This window comes from Quercus lobata, chromosome 7 (assembly GCF_001633185.2).
Source record: "Quercus lobata isolate SW786 chromosome 7, ValleyOak3.0 Primary Assembly, whole genome shotgun sequence".
NCBI classification, from domain to species: Eukaryota; Viridiplantae; Streptophyta; class Magnoliopsida; order Fagales; family Fagaceae; genus Quercus; species Quercus lobata.
The window spans coordinates 29,008,212-29,030,298 of NC_044910.1; the positions used below are offsets into that span (position 1 = coordinate 29,008,212).

Here is a 22,087-nt window from a genome sequence, read left to right on the forward strand (position 1 = left end):
TAAATCTTCACCTGTTTCAAGGAACAGAGGTGCCTTCAATGGTTCTTCAGCCTCAGTTTCTTTCAATAGCATTAGGAGCACATTGATTGATGAAGTGCAGCAGCAAAAAGATAGTGGATGTATGCAGCCTAGGAAGGGAACCAAGCCGTCCAATGTTGGCAAAAGACGGGCCAGAGCTGCTGAAAATCAAAGGCAACGGCCAAGGGATAGACAAATGATTCAGGATCGGGTCAAGGAGCTCCGACAACTTGTCCCAAATTCTGCAAAGGTGAGTGCAGTTTTGGTTATGTATTTGTAGTGCTTCAAACAGGTAATCGCTTGATATTTTCTCATCTATCTTACTTAATGTGTTCCGTATTTTATGTAATTCAGTGTAGCATTGATGGTCTCTTAGATCGAGCTGTAAAGCATATGCTGCATTTAAGAAGTGTAACCAAGCATGCTGAAAAATTGAGGCAATATGCCCATCATGAGGTATGTGAAGTCTTCTCATATTGGTGTGGGTGTGTGTTTGTTTTTAATGTCAACTGCCACTATAAACATTGAATTTTCTTTCAGATACGTACAAGTATTACTTTCAGATTAAAGATCTCAAATGGGTTTAGTTTATTAGAAATCTTTCAGCATAGGAATTGTTTGAGAAAATGACCAGAAACTTCTACTTCAACTACATTACAAATGTTTAGGACTGAGGCATATGAGTAAAAATAGACTGATGTCAGGTGGATCTGTTAAGGTGTTTCTTTTATTTGACAATGTTTTTCTGATTGATGAGGCAGAGCTTCATTGATTAGAAAAATGTAGTTGTAGTCTTATAGAGTATTGGGTAAATTACAATTTGCCCCCCTTTGGGGTTGACCATGTCACAATTTAATCCACAAAGTTTCATTTGCTATTTTTATACCCTTATAGTTTGAAGTTAATTGAAACTGCTAGGGTTCCATCCAAATTAAATGATTTTGTATATTATTGACAAATTTACCCCTCGATTTCCTTTCCCTTTGTGTTCTTCTTCCTCTAATATCCAATCTAAAAGAATGGGAATCAAAATTCAATCACCAATATTAGAGGTTGGTTTAAACTTTAAACATAAACAAAAACATGAGGTTGTCCACAAATGAGGAACTAATTTTGAAGTAGTGTAGAAGAGTTTCAAATGACATTGAGTTAGGTAATGAATTTGCTGTGGAATTAATGGAAACAACCAACATTGGTCTCCATGTTGAATTGGGCATGCAAAGCACAATCCAAAGAAAAAAAAAAATGCAACAAATAATCACACAAAGTATAAATCAATCCAATTTCATATCCATCGGGTGAGTCCAAAACCAAACAAAATTAATAAATGCTCCCATTTTTCTTCAAAACTGATCTCTCTCTCTCTCTCTCTCTCACACACACACACACACACACACACATATGCATGCCAAGCAAGATTAAAAAATGAGCCCATAACAACCATGGCAACAAACCCAACCCATAACATCAAAATTTGGTGTGCTTAGTGTATGACTTCTGAAGTTTCAAGCTCTTTGATCCCTCGTAACTAGTATTGGTCCTCGACTGGGTCAGAATGCTCTGCTGCACAATGTCCCAGCCTCTTCCTAATTCCCCGAGTATTTTGCTCTAAGCCATCATGAACCCCTTCACCTGATCCCTCAAGCATTGTGATCCCTCTGATTCAGTATTGGTCCTTGACTTACTGGACACAACAAACATCGTGCTTCTTTTCTCAAATGACGTGATTGGTTACCTGACATAATGTATTCTTGTGTCCTCTACCAGACTCTCCAGCTCCGCCTGTAATGTGTTCAATCCTCTCAAGCCAGTTTTGTTAAAATCCAAAAAAAAAAAAAGTAAACCCTAACCAACCACCGTTCAAACCATTGATGAGCTCCCTCAGTTCATCTCATCCTCCTTTTTTGAAAAAAATTTCTCACTCTTTCTCGAAAGGAAACCGGAGAAAAGAATGTTTTTGGATCTGTGAGAGAGGGTGTTTTTATTAAACTAGTCTTGTAAAATTGCTCACATATCCCATACCTGACAAAAAATGTTAAATTTGTACAGAACCCTAACAATTTTAGTCCAAACTATCGACACTGTTCGGCAGCCTTTTCTGGATTACCAGCCGACTCAGAACCAACTTCTGATCTTTCTAGTTCCTTCCTAACAGAATCGGTGACCCCTTATATGTAGGATAGATCTCTGTGTCTAACGACTTTGCCCCGTGGGCCCTGCACTAGTAGGAATCAGACTAGGAAGAAGAACCAACAGCAGCTTTTCTTTACACATGGGTAGGCTGGAGAAAGCCCCTATCTGTAAATCCAAGCCATCTTTCTTCCTTATCATCCGGGAACTCCATGAAGACGAGACTCATAGCAGCAGGAGTTGATCTTTACACAGCGGTAGTAGCTACTAAGGGTATAAATATAGCAAATGAAACTTTGTGGGCTAAATTGTGATATTTCCAAACCACATGGAGATAAATTGTAATTTACCTAAGAGTATTTAGGCTCTATTAATACAATTGTAGTAGAATAGGAGACAGACAGATATACCCTTCACAAGAATGCCTTCTTGGGACCTTTGGTAAGTGGTGCCGCCACCTCTCCACCACACACACAGATGCCTTGACATTATGGTTCCCTGCTGCATGGCTCTTGCCAATTGCTGTCTGATTGCCCCAAAACCAATTAAAAACAATAAACATTTTTTTAAAAAAAAATTAGCCATCTGACTGTAAACAATCAAATTACAGAAATCTTTGTTGCAGAGTATTAGCGATTAAAATGCTGATTGCTGGGGAAGGTTGCAAGATGAGGGATGTTCAATAATTTTCCCCAGATAAACCATAACTTGGAAAGTATACGCATAGTGTGACCTTAGGTGGTTGGGATTCATATTTTTCCCTTGATAGGTATAACTTGGAAACGTATATGCACATAGTGTAACCTTAGGTGGTTGGGATTTAGATTTTTCCCTAGATAGGTTTAACTTGGAAAAGTACATGCATAGTGTAACCTTAGGCAGTTGGGATTCAGATTCAGTTTGCATATTGCAAATTATAGTTGTGTTTTTAACTCTTTTGATTCACTTGTAATATTCACATATTATAATAAATTCACAAATAGTCAGAAAATTTGGCCATTAGTTATTTAGTTATGACTGCTATCTCAGCCTAGTAACATTATGATCCCTGATGTAACAAGCAGAAGTAAAATGTTTTGCACTTATGCAGGTGGCTAATCACAATAATTGGGTTTCACCTGAAACCAAAAATGTCAGCCAAAATGGGACTAGCTGGGCTTTTGACTTTGGCACCGAACTTCAAATATGCCCCATAGTTGTGGAAGATCTTGAATTCCCAGGACAGATGCTGATAGAGGTCTGTACTGTCACGTGATAGATTTTAGTAATGCGAGGGATATTAGAGATTTTACTACATAAATTTTACAAACTGATGTGACACTAATCACAAAAAGACATCAAACATTCATTTATTGTATTGTTTAAATGACATCAATCATTTTCTTGCCATATCAGTTTGTAAGTTTTTTATAGTAAAGTATGTAATATTTTTAGTATTTTCCAATTGATTTACCCATAGCCATAGCCTAAATTTTTTTTTTTTAATTCATGTCTAATGCAGATGCTATGCGATGAGCATGGGCTTTTCTTGGAGATTGCAGAGGTGATTAGAGGTGCGGAGTTAACCATCTTGAAGGGTACCATGGATCTCCGTTCAAACAAAACCTGGGCTCATTTTATTGTTGAGGTATAGAATGGTTCTAAACCATGTTTTACAAATATTAAAGTGTTGCAGGCATTTTATTTTCTCACAATCGCTGCACAATGTGTACAGGGTCCCAGGGGCTTTCACAGAATGGATATTTTCTGGCCTTTGATGCATCTGTGGCAGCGTAAGAGGAAGCCCATGTCAAGCAGGATTTGATTCATATCATCTATAAGAAATGGTGTGAATTGGTTTTATGCTCCAAGTGCAAAACTCTTGGATGAAAAACTGGGTCTGCTTCCTCTTGATTATATCTGTTACATTACACACCAGAAGTCGCAGATGTAATCGACACTCATATTGTACTCCATGGATTTATTGTCTGAACAAACCTGTGTGCTGTTAATGATGTTAATGATAAACTAGCAAGTAAGAGAATAAAAACCATCACGTGCATGCATGCACACAAGACTTTTATGTACATTTTACATAAAAGAACTCAAGTGTACAACTACAAAAAGTCCAGTGGAGAATCTCTATCCTAACAAAAATGTCACTCATTTTGTCCTCATTAACAATCTTGAAACTCAAACTGGTCTTTCAGCAAGCAGTAGCGTGTGCCACCAGCCACATGCAACATTTGTTGGCAGAGAACCATCAATGGAAACTAGTGAAGGTATGTTTCGGTCTGCAGAATCTCCTAGACCAAGCTGCAAGCAATGCATGAAAGTAAAGGTCAATGCAACATTAATAACACACTAAGATAGTATATAGTTAAATAATTAAAAATTACCTGGCCATACTTGTTCCATCCCCAGCTAAATAGTTTGCCGTCCTCTTGAAGGAACACAAGCATATATAAGAAATTGTCAATATCGGACTTAAAAGTAAGATCTTGTTAAATATCAGGCCTATGTTCAAGTTCACGTTTTATTTAAGACAATGCATGAAATGAATGACCAAGATCTTGTTCGCATAAGGTTAAGCAAAGTAGTTAATACTGTACTGGAGGCTAATTCAATTTGACTAAAAGAATGAAATATTTGAACTAATACCAAAATATCATTTCGGGATTACCACTATATATATATATATATATATACACATACACATATCCTTTTATTTATTTATATGTATAAGCATATAATTTAAAATCCTCATATTTTATAGTCTAAATAATAACTAAACTTCATTTTTTAACATATTAGCTTAAATAACAGATATCCCTATATAACCCCCTTTTTTTTATATAAATTTTATAATTATTTTTCTTTGCACTGGCCGAAACACTTGGAAAAGTCTTGAGTACTTTGGTTTAAAGCATCACTTTTTTAAGTACAATTGCATTGTTTATACTATAAAATAACTAAATTAATGAAAGTAAGCTATATCCAAATGCACACTAAAAGTAACCCAATTTCATCCTACCATAGGTGCATATATAATGGCTATTAATACTTGATCTACTGGTGTGGATAGGTAAGTCTCATGATAGGCACTTAGCTAAAAATGAGTCTCATTTGATAGGCAGGCAATATAGCTCTTAACACCTCCCCTCCCTTCTTTTCACCCAAAAAAGAAAAGGACTTCGATTGTTTCGTACTCTTTGTACACATGATGTGTTATCACGTGCGAAGTGTGAATATTCTGGAAAAAAGTGGATATCTTGTGTGAGAGTGAATATTGTGCATACAAAGCGCAAATCAATAGTGTGAAACAATAATTCCTTCACCCCCAAAAAAGTGTTGTGTACTGTAAGCTTTAACTCTAGAAAGTGTTGTGTACTGTATGCTTTAACTCTAGAAAGAGCTACATGGTTGCTTTAGTGCAGTTGAAAAATTATACCTGTTAGTATGGTACTGTGACGAGCCCCGCAGGATACTATTTTGGCATGCTTACTCTCGAGACTTGGAGCATCCAAAAGCCTAGGTAGAGTCTGAAGCAGGTAAAGTAATGTTTTAGTTGATATCACAAATTTCCTCCAAAAAGTGAACCTAAAGCAGTAAATATTGCAGTATTGCAAGCTAATATCAATTGACAGTTGTCAAAGCAAGGTCACCGAGTATCTTAGACAAGTAGATTGGAGTTAGCATTATATGTGTTTTCAACAGAGTACAAGTGAAAATCCAATAGGTTGATAAATGAGAGACATTTGAGTCACATACAAGTAGGAAGATATTTGGGTTATAAGCTGCTCCATTGCCTAATGATGAAGGTGGTTTATTATTCGAACTGTACCTAGCGACTAGCTTAATTAATGGAATTTGCCAACTCAGTGGTTATTGGATATACCTCAGCCTGCTCAGCACCTGTTCCCAACTGTCCAAACTGATTCCCCCCAAAGGCATATACATGACCCTCAACAGTGATACATATGGTGTGCCATAGTCCAGCAGCAACTGTTTCCGCTTGTTTACCCGATAAAGAAGACACACAAGTTGGTCTTAACTGGTCATTATTAGTCCCCTGTCCACACTGCAGGGGGAAAAAAATTACAAGCTATCAAAGGGACAAAAAAAGAGAGGTTGTAATACATAAAGGCCGATAAAAGAAAGTGGACTAGATCATGGTATACAAAAAAATATGCCATCAAACCACTCAGTGCAAGACTGTTCAAGGCCCTTACAGCCACAGAAAGCTCACCTGTCCATAAAGTCCCCAGCCAAAAGTAAGTAGTGCCCCAGCATCTGTGATTGAAAAGAAAAAATGATTAAAGGGAAGAGATCATGTCAGAATAATACTTATCAAATATTAACTTGAAATTTATTTCTACTATGTCAGATCAATAGAACCAAATATGAATGCAAATGATAGACTATAATGTGAATAAAAATGTCAAACAAAAAAAAGTCGGTTGGGCACTTCCAAACAAAAAATGCAATTCTAAGATTCTCTAACTTGCATATCATATTAAACCCAATTGATTCATGTAAGTGATTAGAGTAAGAAGAATGTTAAGATAGGCCATGGCCTCAGACAAGAAGCTGAACCCGCAATTTCTTCATTATCCTTGCATATCATATTAAACCCAATTGATTCATGTAAGTGATTAGAGTAAGAAGAATGTTAAGATAGGCCATGGCCTCAGACAAGAAGCTGAACCCGCAATTTCTTCATCATCCTCTGGGATAACTACAAAAGCTTGGCAACCATATGACCTACAGTCCTACACAACTAACCATCAGATGCTGACCTGTTATTACTGCACTATGCCGACCTCCACAAGCAATTCCCTTCACGTAGCTTCCAGGAACTTTAGAAACTTGTGTTGATGAACTCATGCTTCCTTTCCCCAATGCAGACTGCTCAATGCAAGGTATGACATGAGGAGTAGCCACCATCTTTACCCGGGTACCCAAACCTAGCTGCCCTTCGCCTCCATAGCCCCAACCCCACACCTGTCCCATATCTGAAACTTTGGTAAAAACATGATGCATCAGGTGTCTTGCTTTACATCAAAAATCTTCCATAGCTTCGAACTTCATACAACCTACAAAACTATATAGTGTGATCACAAAGAACTGACACCTATTCCTGGAACCATAAGCAAATGGGGTTTGGTGATCCAAGATGCAGTGAATATACCTGACAGTGCTAACGTGTGGCGTCCACCAGCAGCAACAGTGCTGATCCTCACTCCAGGACCCATATTTACAAGGCAAGCTGATACTGTAAAAAGTTCATCCCCAGGTGTTGAGCTGTCCAGTTCTTGCTTAGCTAGTGCTATTTTCCTTCTCTTTCCAATTTCCTCTCCCGCCTTTTTGTTATCAACGTGAGATACCGGCCCACCAATCAAATTTGAGCCCTGAGCCTTTCCACTCACTGTAAAATATTGCAATCTTCATTATTTACTCCGGAACGATTGAAAGGAATTATGGTTTCTTTCTCCAATACAAGAAAAAAAATCACCTTGGTCAGTAGAATTTGTTTGGAATATTCCTCCAGCGACCAAATCACGCACAATTTTTTCAGAGGGAACGCACTCCTTCCAGCCCCATGTGTATACTTCACCCATCTCTGTATATGACACAAACAATTTCAGCTCAGCAGCAACAATATAACTGCTTCAACTGAAAATGCTTGTTTGAACACTAGCTATTCATCATTGATACCATAAGAGTACAAAGCCATTATTAAAAAAAGCAAACATGAACTAATTGAAGCTGGTGTGCCTATATTCAATTTTCAATCTATTTAAGTCACATAATTTTTGTTGAAATTATAACACATGCACAACAGTAATGTCATTTTCCATATATAATTCTTCCAGGTTCCATTTTCTCAATCACCATAAAGAGCCTGTCTTTCTCTTGAGAGATATCAGATAGCCACAAACAATTCAAAAAGCTCCACCAGAGCACATATGCAAGCAAGTTGAATCATACTGTTTACCCCTCAATTTTTACAATGAATTTTTTAAGATTTACAAATGATAATTTACGACCATATAAATTAGAAATTAAAATGTATGAGTACCTGTTACTGAAACACAGTGCGCCCAACCAGCAGCTGCCTTCAACACTGAAGCCTCAGTTGGAAGAGGAAAAGGCTCTGGAGTTTCCTTAACAAAAATTTCAGTCAAAAGTAGATGCAAATCAATTCCAGAGAGCAAAACCAAGAAACAAGTTCATTAATTATAGGATCACTGCATTACCCCATGCTTCCCTGAAGTCATATAGCTTTGACCTTCATCATCTGTAGAGCCCCATGTTATGAGCTTCCCGGACTCTGATTCCACAATAAAACAGACTAACACATCAGTAACCACACCAGCAAGACAATCTGAAAACATTTTGGCCCCTATTTGTTCTAAATGCTCCGGTGCCAATTGAAAAATTGATTCAGACCCCCAAAAACTTAAATAGTGACTTGATTGAATGAACTATGATTTATTCCATTATTCCAACATATAGTACAAATAAGTATTTCAACCACGTACTTGGCAAAATATAAAAGTATTTCAACCACAAAATCAATTACCAAATCTAAAAGTAATAATAATAAAAACAGTAAAAAAGCACATAGATCTGGTGACAAGTGGAAAACCAATGAAATACCCATTCAAAGGATAAAACACTCCAGGATATCCAACCCCATAGAAAAGCCACCGTAGAAGAAAGTTACAATAGCCTACTTACAATGAAGCTAGACCCTCTATGTAACCTTGGATGTTTTGCAACCTCAATGAATGCCTCGCTTGCCTTCCAATCACAGTGTCCTTAGAACTTTGGAATCCTTCTATGTGGACTTTCCACAAATGAATCTTGTCCATAACAACCTAGAACTCTGATGCTCCAAAGAACTTTCTAGCTTTTTTACCAATGAACTCAATGTCAAAAGTTTAGGTTTTCTATGGCTTGAATGAACAACACTATGGTGTTTTAATCTCACGGTTCAGGCTCAAGTCAAGGGAAGGAACTCTCAAATAAGGGTATTCTAACTGTTTAGGATCAACAAGGTTTGCTCTCATTTGCTCTCAAAGTACCAAAAGCTTTGTAGCTCTACTGGCATCTCTTGGTGTTTCCAATGGAGACGCCCAAGGTTCCAATGGAGACGTCCAAGCTTTTAGCTTTGTAGCTCTACTATTAAATTATTAAAAAGAAAATGTTTGATCTCAAAGTAATCTTGATACCACAGCCTCTCTCCTCTCAATTTCTGCAACAAGGATTGGTTTATATAGGAAAACATGCTGTTAAAGTCAGTATATTATTTTCTGCAGTTTCACTCAAGCAAGGGTTTAGAGTGTTGGGGATTTCACCAAATCATGGAGTAAAATGAAAGAACAAAATGAACACAATAATTAAACAGAATTTATGATTGACTTGGAGACACAATTGAATGGTATACTTAGAAAATATTTGTCCCCCTATGCAAGTTGCTAAAGGATTACTACAAATTTATCCCCAGGATGTAACCCAAGTTTATTGGGTTCTACAAATAACAATTTTGGAGAATACCCACAAGATTTCTTGTATTTCTTAGAAACTATTCTTTAGGGAGAGAGAGACTTACTATCAAGTGCACATGACCACTATTTATACCCATAGGGTTATAACCCTTCAAAAGGTACCAATAGAGAGTTATAATGCCACATAAAACCGTTCACAAGATTTAAAATCTTTCCCAATGTTCAGAACGGTTACCACAAATTTTGCAGAAAATTATGCAAAAACATATTTTGCGAGGCTCGATCGATCAAGAGGAATTGAGCATCAATTGAAGGCTCTTTTCGATTGATCGGACAGGAATCCAGCATCAATCGAGTCAGGCAGAAGCTTCAGATAAATTAATCACTTCGATCGATCGAGCAAAAGCTTCGACCCATCGAGAAGCCTTTCTCACTACTTCGATCGAACAAACAGAAGTCTTGACTAATCGAACATCTTGGAACTTGAATTTTCACAAAGAAAATTCTAGATCTTGAAATTTCATTTTATTCATTTTACAAATGAATAATCTCCAAACTTATATCATTATTACAACCTATCCTATATATACAACAGCGAGCACTCAAGGACCACATAGTTGTGCCACCGTCAAACTGTTATATCTCATTCGTTTAAAATCCAAACTGGGTCAAATTTGTGTTTGAAGCACTGATATCTACTTTCCAATGTAACAAGTTTCACTCAATAATTCGTTATGGACTAAAAGCTATGAGCAAAAAATATCAACTCATCATTTTTTAGCCAACCACAACCTCGTTATCTTTGAATAGAATTTGAACCAAACTCGCTTACATAATTATATTAATACAATCCAAATTTGGTATATTTTGGCATAAGGATTTATCAACACATATGTTAACTACTTCAATGAACATTCCCAAATATCAGCTACAGAAAAATGACTAAATCTTAAAAATCCTAACAATATTCAAAACAATCTAAAACTGCTTTCGAGTTCTATAGTTTCAATTAGAAAAGTCTAGTGCCAGTTCAGGAAGGAGACCTGAAATCAAATCCTATCTTACTCGCAGCTGGCATTAATTTATCAAGTTATGTCCAACCTTTACAATGCACACTCTTATTGATTCACTATCATACAGAAAACCACTAAATCTTAATTAAAACCAAAAAAAAAAAACCATCTAAACTGCTTTACAGTTGTACAGTCTTAGTCTAGACACTAATAAACACATAAATCAAATGAGTTTCTTTGATGTAATCAATAACATCGAAAGCCCATTAAAAATGGAAGTCAAAAAGAACAAATAGAATCAAATCTAGGAGTCCAAGACCAAAATATTAAGCACAAACTACAAAATAAAACTGACAATACATATATATATATATATGAAACTCGATTCAACCTGAAATGGCCATAGCGAATCCACAACCACCACCACAAACATCCTTCCACGAATCTCCACCGCAGCCCGAACCCGGAAGCTGAACCGGCACCGGAGACAGTATCGGAGATTTCTCCGGCGAAGCTCCTGGTATATATCCACACATATACACCACTATTTCTTTACATTCCTCCATTTTCACTCCCTCTTCTCTTTCACTTCCATTCATCGCAAACTTTTCTTTGTTTGAACCAAAAATAAACCAAACAAACTCTTTGTTAACCTTACGGAAAAGCTTTGAGCTTTGAGCAATGAAAGAGAGAGAGAGAGACGTGCAGAGACAAAAGCCAGTGCTTATGAAACGAAAAGTAAAAGACAAACTCAAGGACAAGAATAACTTTTCTTACAAAAATTGGGGCGTATCATTTACAAGGACATAGAACATGCCACGTAGGATGCGCACGTGGTTGAGTGGACACGTGGAGAAATCAGGACCGCATAGATGGACTTTGTTTAATATTTTTTTGAAGTCACGAGTTGGCTGGAAGTTTCTGGAAGATGAAGAAGTTTCCTCTGCGTTCGATGTATTCTTCAGTGGTCGACACGTGGTGGGTCTGATGTTGTCACTTTCTAGTTGTTTATTATTACAGTACACAATTGTTTTTGTTCTTTGTGGCTTGTGGGAGTGTGAGGTTTTGAATTTTTCTTTTGTTTAATGACTTTAATCGAATCGATGAGGTTTCACGCTGGATTAAGAATCTACCAGACGTTACTAGGGCTTGGTGTGTGGCACCATTAGGGCCGTTCAGATTGATGCTCTTTTGATCGACGGTCAGGAGTGCCACGAGGCTATAAATTTAGTTCAATCATCACTTGGCGTAAAAACATAGTCTTCTTTAATATATTCTTTAATCGTTAAAGAGATTAGGATTAGGATCTCAAGAGTTATTTATTTATTACTATTATTTTATTTTAATCTCCACCCTTTGCTATTCCAAAATTCTATCTATCCATTCAAATATAGTAAAGTGGATTTTACAGAATCATCATTAATTTAAAATTAACTTACATGTTTATGAGTTTTCATTTTGATCTCTTAAGTTTGATGTTTTCATTTTGGTTCACCAAATTTGATATTGTTTTCAAAACAATCATTTTATTCATCTTTAAAACTAGTCTATTTATAAAGTGCCAACATACTGTTTGTTGAAGGGAGGACATTGCTCAGTTTTAAAGTTAAGGGACGCGCCGGGGTGGTGGGGGGGGGGGGGGGAATGAAGTAAACCAATAGTTAAGCAAGGAATATGTGGCAAGTTCGAGTCATGATCGATGTTTTGGGGAGGGGATAGAGGGTGTTATGCGATCGGACCAGAAGAGGCCATAGATGCCATTAGCAGTTTTGAAGGAGTAGAGCTTGGAGAAAGAGGATGCAAAAGAGTGAGTGAGTGACAATCAAAACGTGTGTTTCCAAGGATTCTAAATTTTTTTAGCAATGTACACCACTGGGATTCGTTGAAAGGGTTGAATCGTGGTGTAGTAATTGAATTAGGTTTTGAAGATAGGCATAGTTGCGTTGTAGAGGTGCTTGGATTTTTTGAAGGATTTAATTTATTTAATTTCTTAATTGGTGGGATTTGCTAGTGTAATTTGGCTATGAGAGAATGTTATATAAACTGTTTTTTTTTTTTTTTTAAATTAAAAAATAATTCATTGGAAATGATGATTTTAAGGATTGTTGTTATACTTTTGTTTATTATTCTTCCTCTTCAAGAATTGAGATGAAGATTCTCATATTTTCTTATTATTCTTTCTCTTCAAATGAAGAATCTAGGCTTCATGTTATATGGAAAAACTATTATTTTAGTGTTTATGAAGGATTTAATGGGCATATTAATATGAACAATGCACAAATTTAGAATTTTTTTTTTTTCGTTAATTAACTATGGGGTACACTTCAATTCCCTCTCTTATCCTAAACTTTAAAATTGGGCAATGTCCCCCTTTAAGTATTGAAAATTAGTAAATTGGCCCATGCTATTATCAAATTGAATGTAACAAAATTTGATAATGGCAAGGGCTAACTTGCTAATTTTCAATGCTTCTAGGGGGACATTGGTCGATTTTATAGTTGAAGGGGATTGAAGTGTACCACTTAGTTAGGGGGCGCGCACACCCACGGGGGGGGGGGGGGTGTTAGGATTAGTGTCCTTAAATCCTATTGTATGATGCTATGTATGATATTAAGTATGACATTATGTATGACTTAATATTGTGATTAATAAATTTATTTTATTATTATTTGAAATAATGGTAACATAAATATTCGGATATTATCATATAGTCCATGAGATGCATAGTATGTGATTTATGTGAAAAGTCACAGAAGATATAAATCACAAGCTCTTTGTAAACTCAGAATTATAATTCGTAGTCAGTGATGAAATTGGACATTTCATCTGCAAAGACTATAACATATTAATTAAGATGATTTGTCTTGATCATGGAAGTGGAGACTTCTAATTGATATGTTTAAAGAGTTAAGACATATTGAACTGGACCGTTGTGAAATTCATTATTCTCCTAATGACTGTCAATTGAATAATAAATCTCACGACTTCTATTTACATAAACTCTTAATCCTGATAGAATAATGGACTTGATCATGAAGTGTAGGTTACTTTGATATATCAGGAGTGAGATCTAAAGTAACGGTCAAAATCTCAGTATGTTGGACAGCCACATTTAGTGTTGATGGAACATATATTCTCAAGATGGAATTTATAGTGTCTTAACAGAGATATAAAATATTCCATTGAGATAAGTTTAATAGGTATGGTTATTCAAAGTGTTAGACCTAACCACTTTAGTAAGAAATTACTAAAGTATATATTTATGGAATTGGATTTCATAAATATATGATGAATAACTTAAAATGATTAAACTGGGTACTCAAGGATTAAGATGTAGTAATCTACAAAGTGGCAGTCTTCATTTTTTGACTTTGTATTATTACAAATATATTATGAAGGAGTTGCATGTACAATAAAGTCTTGGGATATAATTTATTAATAAGGCATAGAGTGCAATTATATTTATATAGTGGTATTAAATACAATTAATGGTAACTTTGAACTTGTCAAGAGTTGACAGAAAAGCCCAAGGTTCATTGGAGCTAGTGTCTTATTTGTTCCCTTTTGGTCCCATTCCAAGCCACATACTAAAGCCCAATTGGAAAGGCCCAAAAGGCCAGCCCTATTAGATAATCAGTTGTAAAGGGAGAAACATACAGATTTTTTGGAATAAACATGAAATGGTGTATGTGAGCTTTGAAAAAACTCATTCATTCTCCTTTGAACAAACTCATAGAAACTGATTGAGAGACCACACTTCTCGGGCGTTCATGGAATTGGAGTGAAGATTAAAGGTGTTCTTAAAAACTTCCAATCTTTGGTTTTGAATTTCACCACACCCAGGTACACTCTCTTGTTCTTATATTCTGAAACTTACATAGCACATGTTATCAATTGTGAATGAAGTAGATCTGTTAATTTTCCACTGCGTACATGCATATTTCCATCAGGGGGGGTGAAATTAACCTTTTTTTGTGTACAATGTTGTTAGGAGTCCAAGTATCAAAGTCACGATTGTATTGATAATTCTAAGTGTAATAGTCACTGATATATGGACAGATGTATGGATAATTGGTGTATTTTACTTGGTGCATTGCATTATATGTTAGGTTTGTTAGTTGTTGAGTTGACATGTTAGTTAGGAAGTTAGTTAGCTTAGCAGTTTTGGGGGGAAAATAGGGTCATTCTGGCATACAAGACTCGATGAGCATTTTAATAAGAATAAAGTAGAAAAGTTAATCTAATTGCTCTCTCTCTTCAACTCTCGCTTTCTCCCCTTCCCCAATTCTCTCAACTCAGGAGGTTAGTTACCCTCGAAGTAACTGTTTTCCCTCTAAACTTCTCTTGATTGGCCAAGAACTTAACAATTGGTATCAGAGCTTGCTTTCCTGCAACCATGGCCGAAACTAGATCCTCTTCTTACATCAATGAATCCCTATCCCTTCTTAAAACTACCATAGATCACCATGCCCATTCTTTACAAGAGATCAACCAATAGTTGAATGCTAACACTCAATAATTGAATGGCAATACTCAACAATTGAATGCCAACACTCAACAATTGAACGCCATTAGTTTGGCTTTGCAGAAACTCACTGAAGCTGAAGAACAAAGACAACAACAATTTATGTCTTCAAGTTCTTCATCTCAATCCCTAAAATCTCTTGTATCACAAGTTGTTTCTCTACCTCTCTCGAATATGTCAAAGAGTGTGAGACTTTATTTCCCTCGATTCAAAGGAGATGATCATGCTTCTTGGGTATACAAGCCGATCAATATTTCAGTTTCTACTAAACCCCATTCAATGAGAGGTTGTTAATGGCTTCTTTCCACATGGATGGAGATGCCCTGGTATGGTTTCAAGATAGTGATGAAAATGGGGTGTTTGCAACTTGGGAAGGATTTCTAGAAGCATTGTTGACAAGGTTTGGGAATACTGTATATGAGGATCCTATGGAATCATTTATAAGATTGAGGCAAACAACCAATGTTGTGGTTTACAAAGGGAAATTTGAAGCCTTATCAAATAGAATTAAGGGTTTGTCTGATAGCCACAAATTGAGTTGTTTTCTTAGTGATCTCAAGGATGAGGTGAGGTTACCCGTGAAGATGCTCAGTCCCAAGAACCTTAATGAAGCCTTTGGATTAGCAAAAATCCAAGAAGATTACCTGAATAGTAGCCGTAGAGGTCAGAGGTCTTCAATTGTCTATGCTAAGCCTTCAATTTGGGTCCCAAGCCTGAGGTGAAATTGGAATCCAGATTTAGGCTTCCCCTGTAGAGGTTGTCACCTGCTTAGATGGAGGAAATAAGAAGGAAGGGCCTTTGTTTTAACTGTGATGAGAAGTTTCAGCCTAGTCATTAATGTAAGTCTGCTAAGCTTTTCTTGTTAGAAGGTCTCTATCCTTTTCAAGAATCTAGTTCTAATGTTCAATTGGTGGAACTTGTTGATTTAGAGGCTACTTTGTTACAATTAGATGTGGATAAATATGATAATAGTAAGTCTGAACCTAAAATGGTAGAAGCTAAGATCACACTTTATGCTTTTTAGGGTAGTCCCTCACCTGGTACAATGAGAACTAAAGGAACGATTAATGGACATTGGCTTATTATCTTGATTGACACTAGCAGTACTCATAACTTTGTGGATGCTGCTATAGTTTTTTTTATTTTATTTTTACAATTGCCTTTAGACTCTTCTGTAACTTTTGAGGTGAAAGTAGCTAATGGTGCTTCCATTAGAACACAGGGTGTTTGTTCTAATGTCAAGGTTACTATGCAAGGTCAAGTTTTTGCAGTTGACTTGAATGCATTGGCTTTGGGTGACTGTGAACTAGTCTTAGGTACTCAATGGCTTAGAACCCTTGGTCTAATCTAATGGTACTTCTTGGAAATGTCTATGGCGTTCCAACATCTCAATTCCATTGTGAAATTAGTAGGTTTGCAACCTATTGGTTTGACCATTCAAGAGGGAACTCAATTCTTTAGGCCACCTGTGAAGAAGGGCTTTATGTTGTATCATTGGCTGCTACCAGCTCTTTTTCTTCACAATGTGCTCCAGAAATAGAAGAGTTATTAACTGAATTTGCTACTATTTTTGAAACACCTATTGGCTTACCTCCCTGTAGAGGCCATAAGCACTTGATTATTCTGAGGAGGGCATTGCTTTGTGTTAGAACCCCCATAGGTACCCTCACTTCCAAAAGACTAAAATTGAGAAGATTGTCAATGACCTATTGGAGGTTGGGTTTATAAGGCACAACCAGAGCCGTTTTTCTTCTCCAGTGTTGTTGGTGAGGAAAGCTGATCTTGGCGTATGTGTATTAACTACAGAGCTCTAAATCAGGCTACAATTAAAGATAAGTTTCCAATCCCAGTTGTTGATGAATTGCTTGATGAATTAGCTGGTTCTAGTATTTTTTTTCTAAGCTGGATTTGAGATCTGGTTATCACTAGATTCGTATGAAGGATGAAAATATTTGCAAAACTACTTTTCGAACACATGAGGGACACTATGAATTCCTAGTTATGCCATTTGGCTTGACCAATGCCCCATCTATATTCCAAACTTTGATGAATGCTGTCTTTAGGCCATACTTAAGGAAGTTTGTGTTAGTTTTCTATGATGACATTTTGGTTTTAGCAATAGTTTGGAGTTGCACCTTTAGCATCTTAGAGTTGTTCTCAGCTTGTTGTTGCAGCATCAATTATATGCCAAAATGAGCAAATGTGTCTTTGGCATCTTTGAAGTGGAGTATCTTAGCCATATTATTTTTGGTCAAGGTGTGAGTGTTGACCCTAGGAAGATTTCTACTATGTAGGCTTGGCCTTCTCCAAAGAATGTTAAGGCCTTGCGTGGATTTTTAGGCCTCACTGGATACTGTAGGAAGTTCATCCAACACTATGGCCAGATAGCTGCTCCCTTAATTGCCTTGTTGAAGAAAAAAGGCTTTTGTGTGGTTCATTCAGGTTGAGGAATCATTTCAGAACTCAAGGTTGCAGTGTGTCATCCACCTATCTTGGCCTTACCAAAATTTTCTAAGCCTTTTACTATAGAATGTGATGCTTTAGGTGTGGGTTTAGGAGTTGTTTTGATGCAAGATTAGAGGCCAGTTGCTTTCCACAATCAGCTCTTGAAAGGCAAGGCTTTACATCTGTCTACCTATGAGAAGGAACTATTAGCTCTGGTTACTACTGTGCACAAGTGGAGGCCTTACTTGTTGGGAAGACCATTTGTCATCAAAACAGACCAACAGAGCCTGAAGTACATCTTGGAACAACGGATTGCTACTCCAGCTCAGCAAAAGTGGTTGGCTAAGCTCTTAGGCTATTTGTTTGTTGTAAAGTATAAGAAATGTTGTAAGAATAGGGTTGTTGATGCCCTTTCTAGAAGGATGGATGATGATCTTGTGAGAGATGTAGATCAGGTTTCATCTTCAACTTCCCTATGCTTGATTTTTTTCCTTGCCCTTCTTGGATTAAGAAGTTGAAGGCTAGTTATGCTTCTTCTCTCGAAACTCAGCAAATCCTCAAGGACTTGTAGTTTGATGCAGTCTGTCCTAGATCTTTTTCATTGCATAATGGCCTAATTCTTTACAAAGGGAGGGTGTTTCTGTGGCCTACTTGTGTTCTAATACCCAAACTACTTCATTTGGTGCATGATAGTCCCTTGGGAGGGCATGCTAGGTTTCCAAAGTCTTATCATAAACTAAGGCAAGATTTTTTCTAGCTGGGAATGAAAGCTAATTTGAAGACAAATATTAGGGAGTGTGGAGTATGTCAACAAATGAAGCATGAAACTTATCATCTTGCTAGTTTGTTGCAGCCCTTGCCTATTCTTGATAAGCCTTGGTCTACAGTAAGTATGGATTTTGTAGATGGATTGCCTAAATCTTAGAGAATGGATGTCATTATGGTGATAGTTGACAGACTTACAAAGTATATGCATTTCATTGGACTTTCACATCTTTATTCCGCAGCTAAGGTTGCTCATCTCTTTGCTTAGAACATCTTGAAACTCCATGGCATGCCTACTTCTCTGATTTCTAATAGGGACCCTATGTTTACTGCCAAGTTTTGGGCTGAATTGATGAAGCTTCAAGGTTTTCAGTTGGTAATGTCTTCTACCTACCATTCTCAAACTGATGGGTAGACTGAGGTTGTCAATAAGAGCTTGGAACACTATCTTAGGTCTTTCTTTGTTGACAGACCCTTTAAGTGGTATGATTGGTTGTATTTGGCAGAGTTCTGGTTCAAGACCAATTACCATACTGCCACCAAACTTACTCCATTTGAGGCTCTGTATGGTACTGCTCCACCTAGACTACTAGATTACATTCTAGGAACAACTCAAGTAGCTATTGTTGATTATGTGCTACAGTCTAGGCAACAAATTTTGTCCTTGCTCAAACAAAATTTGGTAGATGCTCAAGCCAAGATGAAGCAACAATATGATTTACAAGATATTGAGAGAGTTTTTCAGGTTGGGGACTGGGTTTACTTGAGACTCCAACCTTATAAACAGCAATCTGTGGCCTATAGGGATTCTCATAAACTCTCTCCTTGGTTCTTTGGCCTTTCAAGATTATCCAAAGGGTTGGTGAGGTTGTTTATAGGCTGGATCTTCTTGTTGGTTCTTCTATTCACCTAGCGTTTCATGTTTTTTGCTTGAAGGCTAAGTTGGGTCACAAGACTGTGCCCCTTGCTCTTTTGCCTTTTGTCAACTCCTAGGGTGTTCTTGCCTTTGAAACTGTGGCAATTCTGTAGACCATGTCACACCAGTTGCATAGGAGGACTATTACTCAGCTTTTAGTTCAATGGCAAGGGTGTTCCTCTAAGGATGCTACCTGGAAGGATCTTTTGACACTTCAGTAGTAGTTCCCTCATCTTATGGGCTAGATGTTCTAATGGAGTGGATAGGTGTTAGAAGTCCAAGTATCATTGTCACGGTTGTATTGATAATTCTGTGTAATAGTCATTGATATATGGACAGATGTATGGATAATTGGTGTATTGCACTTGGTGTATTGCATTGTATGTTAGGTTTGTTAGTTGTTGAGTTGGCATGTTAGTTAGGAAGTTAGTTAGCCTAGCAGTTTTGAAGGGAAAATATGGTCATTCTTGTATATAAGACTTGATGAGCATTTTAATAAGAATCAAGCAGAAAAGTTAACCCAATTGCTCTCTCTCTCTCTCTCTCTCTCCCCTTTCCCAATTCTCTCAACTCAGGAGGTTAGTTACCCTCAAAGTAATTGGCTTCCTTCTAAACTCTTCTTGATTGGCCGTCCAAGTATCATAGTCATGGTTGTATTGATAATTCTAAGTGCAATAGTCATTGATATATGGACAAATGTATGGATAATTGGTGTATTGCACTTGGTGTACTGCATTGTATGTTAGGTTTGTTAGTTGTTGAGCTGGCATGTTAGTTAGGAAGTTAGTAAGCAGAAAAGTTAATCCAATTGCTCTCTCTCTTCAACTCTTTCTCTCTCCCTTTTCCCAATTCTCTCAACTCATGAGGTTAGTTACCCTCGAAGTAACTGTTTTCCCTCTAAACTCTTCTTGATTGGCCAAGAACTTAACAATTGTCTTGTAAGCAATGTGATTTTGTCCTTATATCAAATACAATTCTTCACCTACAAGACATTGAACACCTTTCGCTAATTTTGCAAGTATCACGGGGAATTCAATTTCAGGCGTTACCGACAATAGAGAGGAGATTTACTAGAAGTCACTTCATACGTGAACTGAAAATGAGCCTAGACATTCCTCAAATCTCAAGTTCCCTTTACGAAAGGGGATCAACCCCCACTTTGAAAATCATTTTGGACTTATTATTCAAGCTCATATCATACCTTTTATTGAGCCTTAAACGAGTCTTCACTTAACTTTGTTTATATTGGGTTTGTTCATAAACATTTTTTTATTAGCTTGACTCATTTAGCAAACACGCTTGACACTAAGGCTTGGCTTTGAGAGAAAGAGAGAGAGAGCTATTAATAATTAAAACAAGGAGTTATTGTAGAGAAATACTGATAATTAAAACAAGGAGTAATTGTAGGTAATTGATCATATTTATGTTCAAGTTTGTTGTCTGACTACCCAATATTAATGTCAAACACAAACCTGTAATTGTTAGCTTATATTGATGGGTTGGGCTTACTAGCGTAGTGAGTGCTCCATTTAGGTTAGGCCCCAATCCCTTTACTGGCCTAATGTCATTAGCCTAATGTCTTTACAATGAAAATCCTTTGTTCTATTTTGAGTATCCCTTTTATGCTCTATCACTCCTAGTTTGCTACATATTTTTTTCCCCTTATAAAATAATTAAAGTTTAAAATAGAAAAAAAAAATTTAGATATTTGGGAGTTAGTAAAGTATAAAGTGGATCACTAAGAGCGAGATAAAAGATTTTTATTAATGTCATTAAAATAAATGGAGAATGACATTTTAAGCCCTATATTGTAGGCGTTGTTACAAATTAAAGCCTATAGTGTTTTGAGTTTTTAATTGAACCCCAAACTTTAATATTGTATCATTTAAACCCCTCAATCAAACTTGAAAAATACAAGGCATAAATTGTAATGAGTTCAAAAGTATTTTACCATAAAAAAAAGATTTCAAAAGTAAAAAATTTGTTTGAAATTAATGAAATTATAAGATTTAATTTGTAAGTTGTAACTGTCTTAAACTACTAGGTTTAACTTAGAGCTTTTGAAAAGATATGGAAACAACCCCTAAAATATAAAGTTTAAAAAATAATTTACCCAAAAAGAATATTTTTGAATTTATCTCACCAATTTTTTTGCTACCTCAATTCTCTAATATCTGCACATAAGTGCTTATTTTATTTATTTATTTATTTATTTTTTGGGCATGCACCATATTTGCCCCTGCTGCTGCTTAACATGGAATAAACATTAGAATCAGTGGCAGAGCCAGGATTTTAGGTTGGGGGGCAAGATCAAAAGAGAGTAAAATTAATTCGAAAAACTATTAATTTGATATTAATAACAAAATAAATAAACAACTATATGCAAATGTAATTGTCATATACAATTAAAATTTGGGTTTGTAAAAAAAAAAAAAAAAAAAAAACTTGGGTTTGAGACTGAAAAATGTTGGTGAGGAAAGAAAAAAGGGTTATACGTAACAGAGGTGCTATGAGTAGTTCTAGACCATAAATTATTTCACAATGTTTTTGCCAAAACTTTGATATGACAGACTGTGAGTGATTAATAAATACTAACACATAAATTCACAATTTTATTTTCAACAATCACACTCTGCCACGCAACAATTGTGATAAAAAGTTGTGAAAAATTGTGAACGCATTTTTGAGGTGCTATAATGACTAGTGAGTGAAAGTAGGTTTTTTTTTCATAATTCTTTTCAGCAAAATAGTGGTGGAGAAGTAGGCTGTACAAGTGGTTTTA

The 22,087-nt window shown here is 36.3% G+C and overlaps 2 protein-coding genes across 3 annotated transcripts in view; one reads left to right on the top strand and one right to left on the bottom strand.

Annotated features, from left to right (window-relative positions):
• The window catches only part of LOC115951856 (transcription factor bHLH155-like), an 8,748-nt gene extending 4,512 nt beyond the window's left edge, over window positions 1-4,236 (top strand). The window contains exons 7-11 of the mRNA XM_031068987.1: window positions 2-268; window positions 373-474; window positions 3,239-3,385; window positions 3,650-3,775; window positions 3,863-4,236. Coding sequence (XP_030924847.1) covers window positions 2-268; window positions 373-474; window positions 3,239-3,385; window positions 3,650-3,775; window positions 3,863-3,952 — 732 coding nt within the window. The 3' untranslated portion in view covers window positions 3,953-4,236. The remainder of the gene's footprint in view (window position 1; window positions 269-372; window positions 475-3,238; window positions 3,386-3,649; window positions 3,776-3,862) is intronic.
• LOC115952791 (ultraviolet-B receptor UVR8-like) lies at window positions 4,084-11,401 on the bottom strand. Of its 2 annotated transcripts, none has more exons than XM_031070062.1 (11): window positions 11,046-11,401; window positions 8,388-8,461; window positions 8,210-8,294; window positions 7,643-7,750; window positions 7,319-7,555; window positions 6,927-7,142; window positions 6,377-6,420; window positions 6,026-6,208; window positions 5,579-5,669; window positions 4,527-4,570; window positions 4,084-4,443 (listed from the first exon to the last, which is right to left on the bottom strand). In XM_031070062.1, exons 1-11 carry the CDS (start codon window positions 11,251-11,253, stop codon window positions 4,321-4,323), a joined length of 1,413 nt encoding a protein of 470 aa, XP_030925922.1. In that variant the 5' UTR covers window positions 11,254-11,401; the 3' UTR covers window positions 4,084-4,320. The 2 variants fall into 2 exon arrangements, with proteins under 2 accessions (XP_030925922.1, XP_030925921.1); XM_031070061.1 differs by having other exon boundaries at window positions 6,927-7,148.
• Window positions 11,402-22,087: the final 10,686 nt, after the last annotated feature.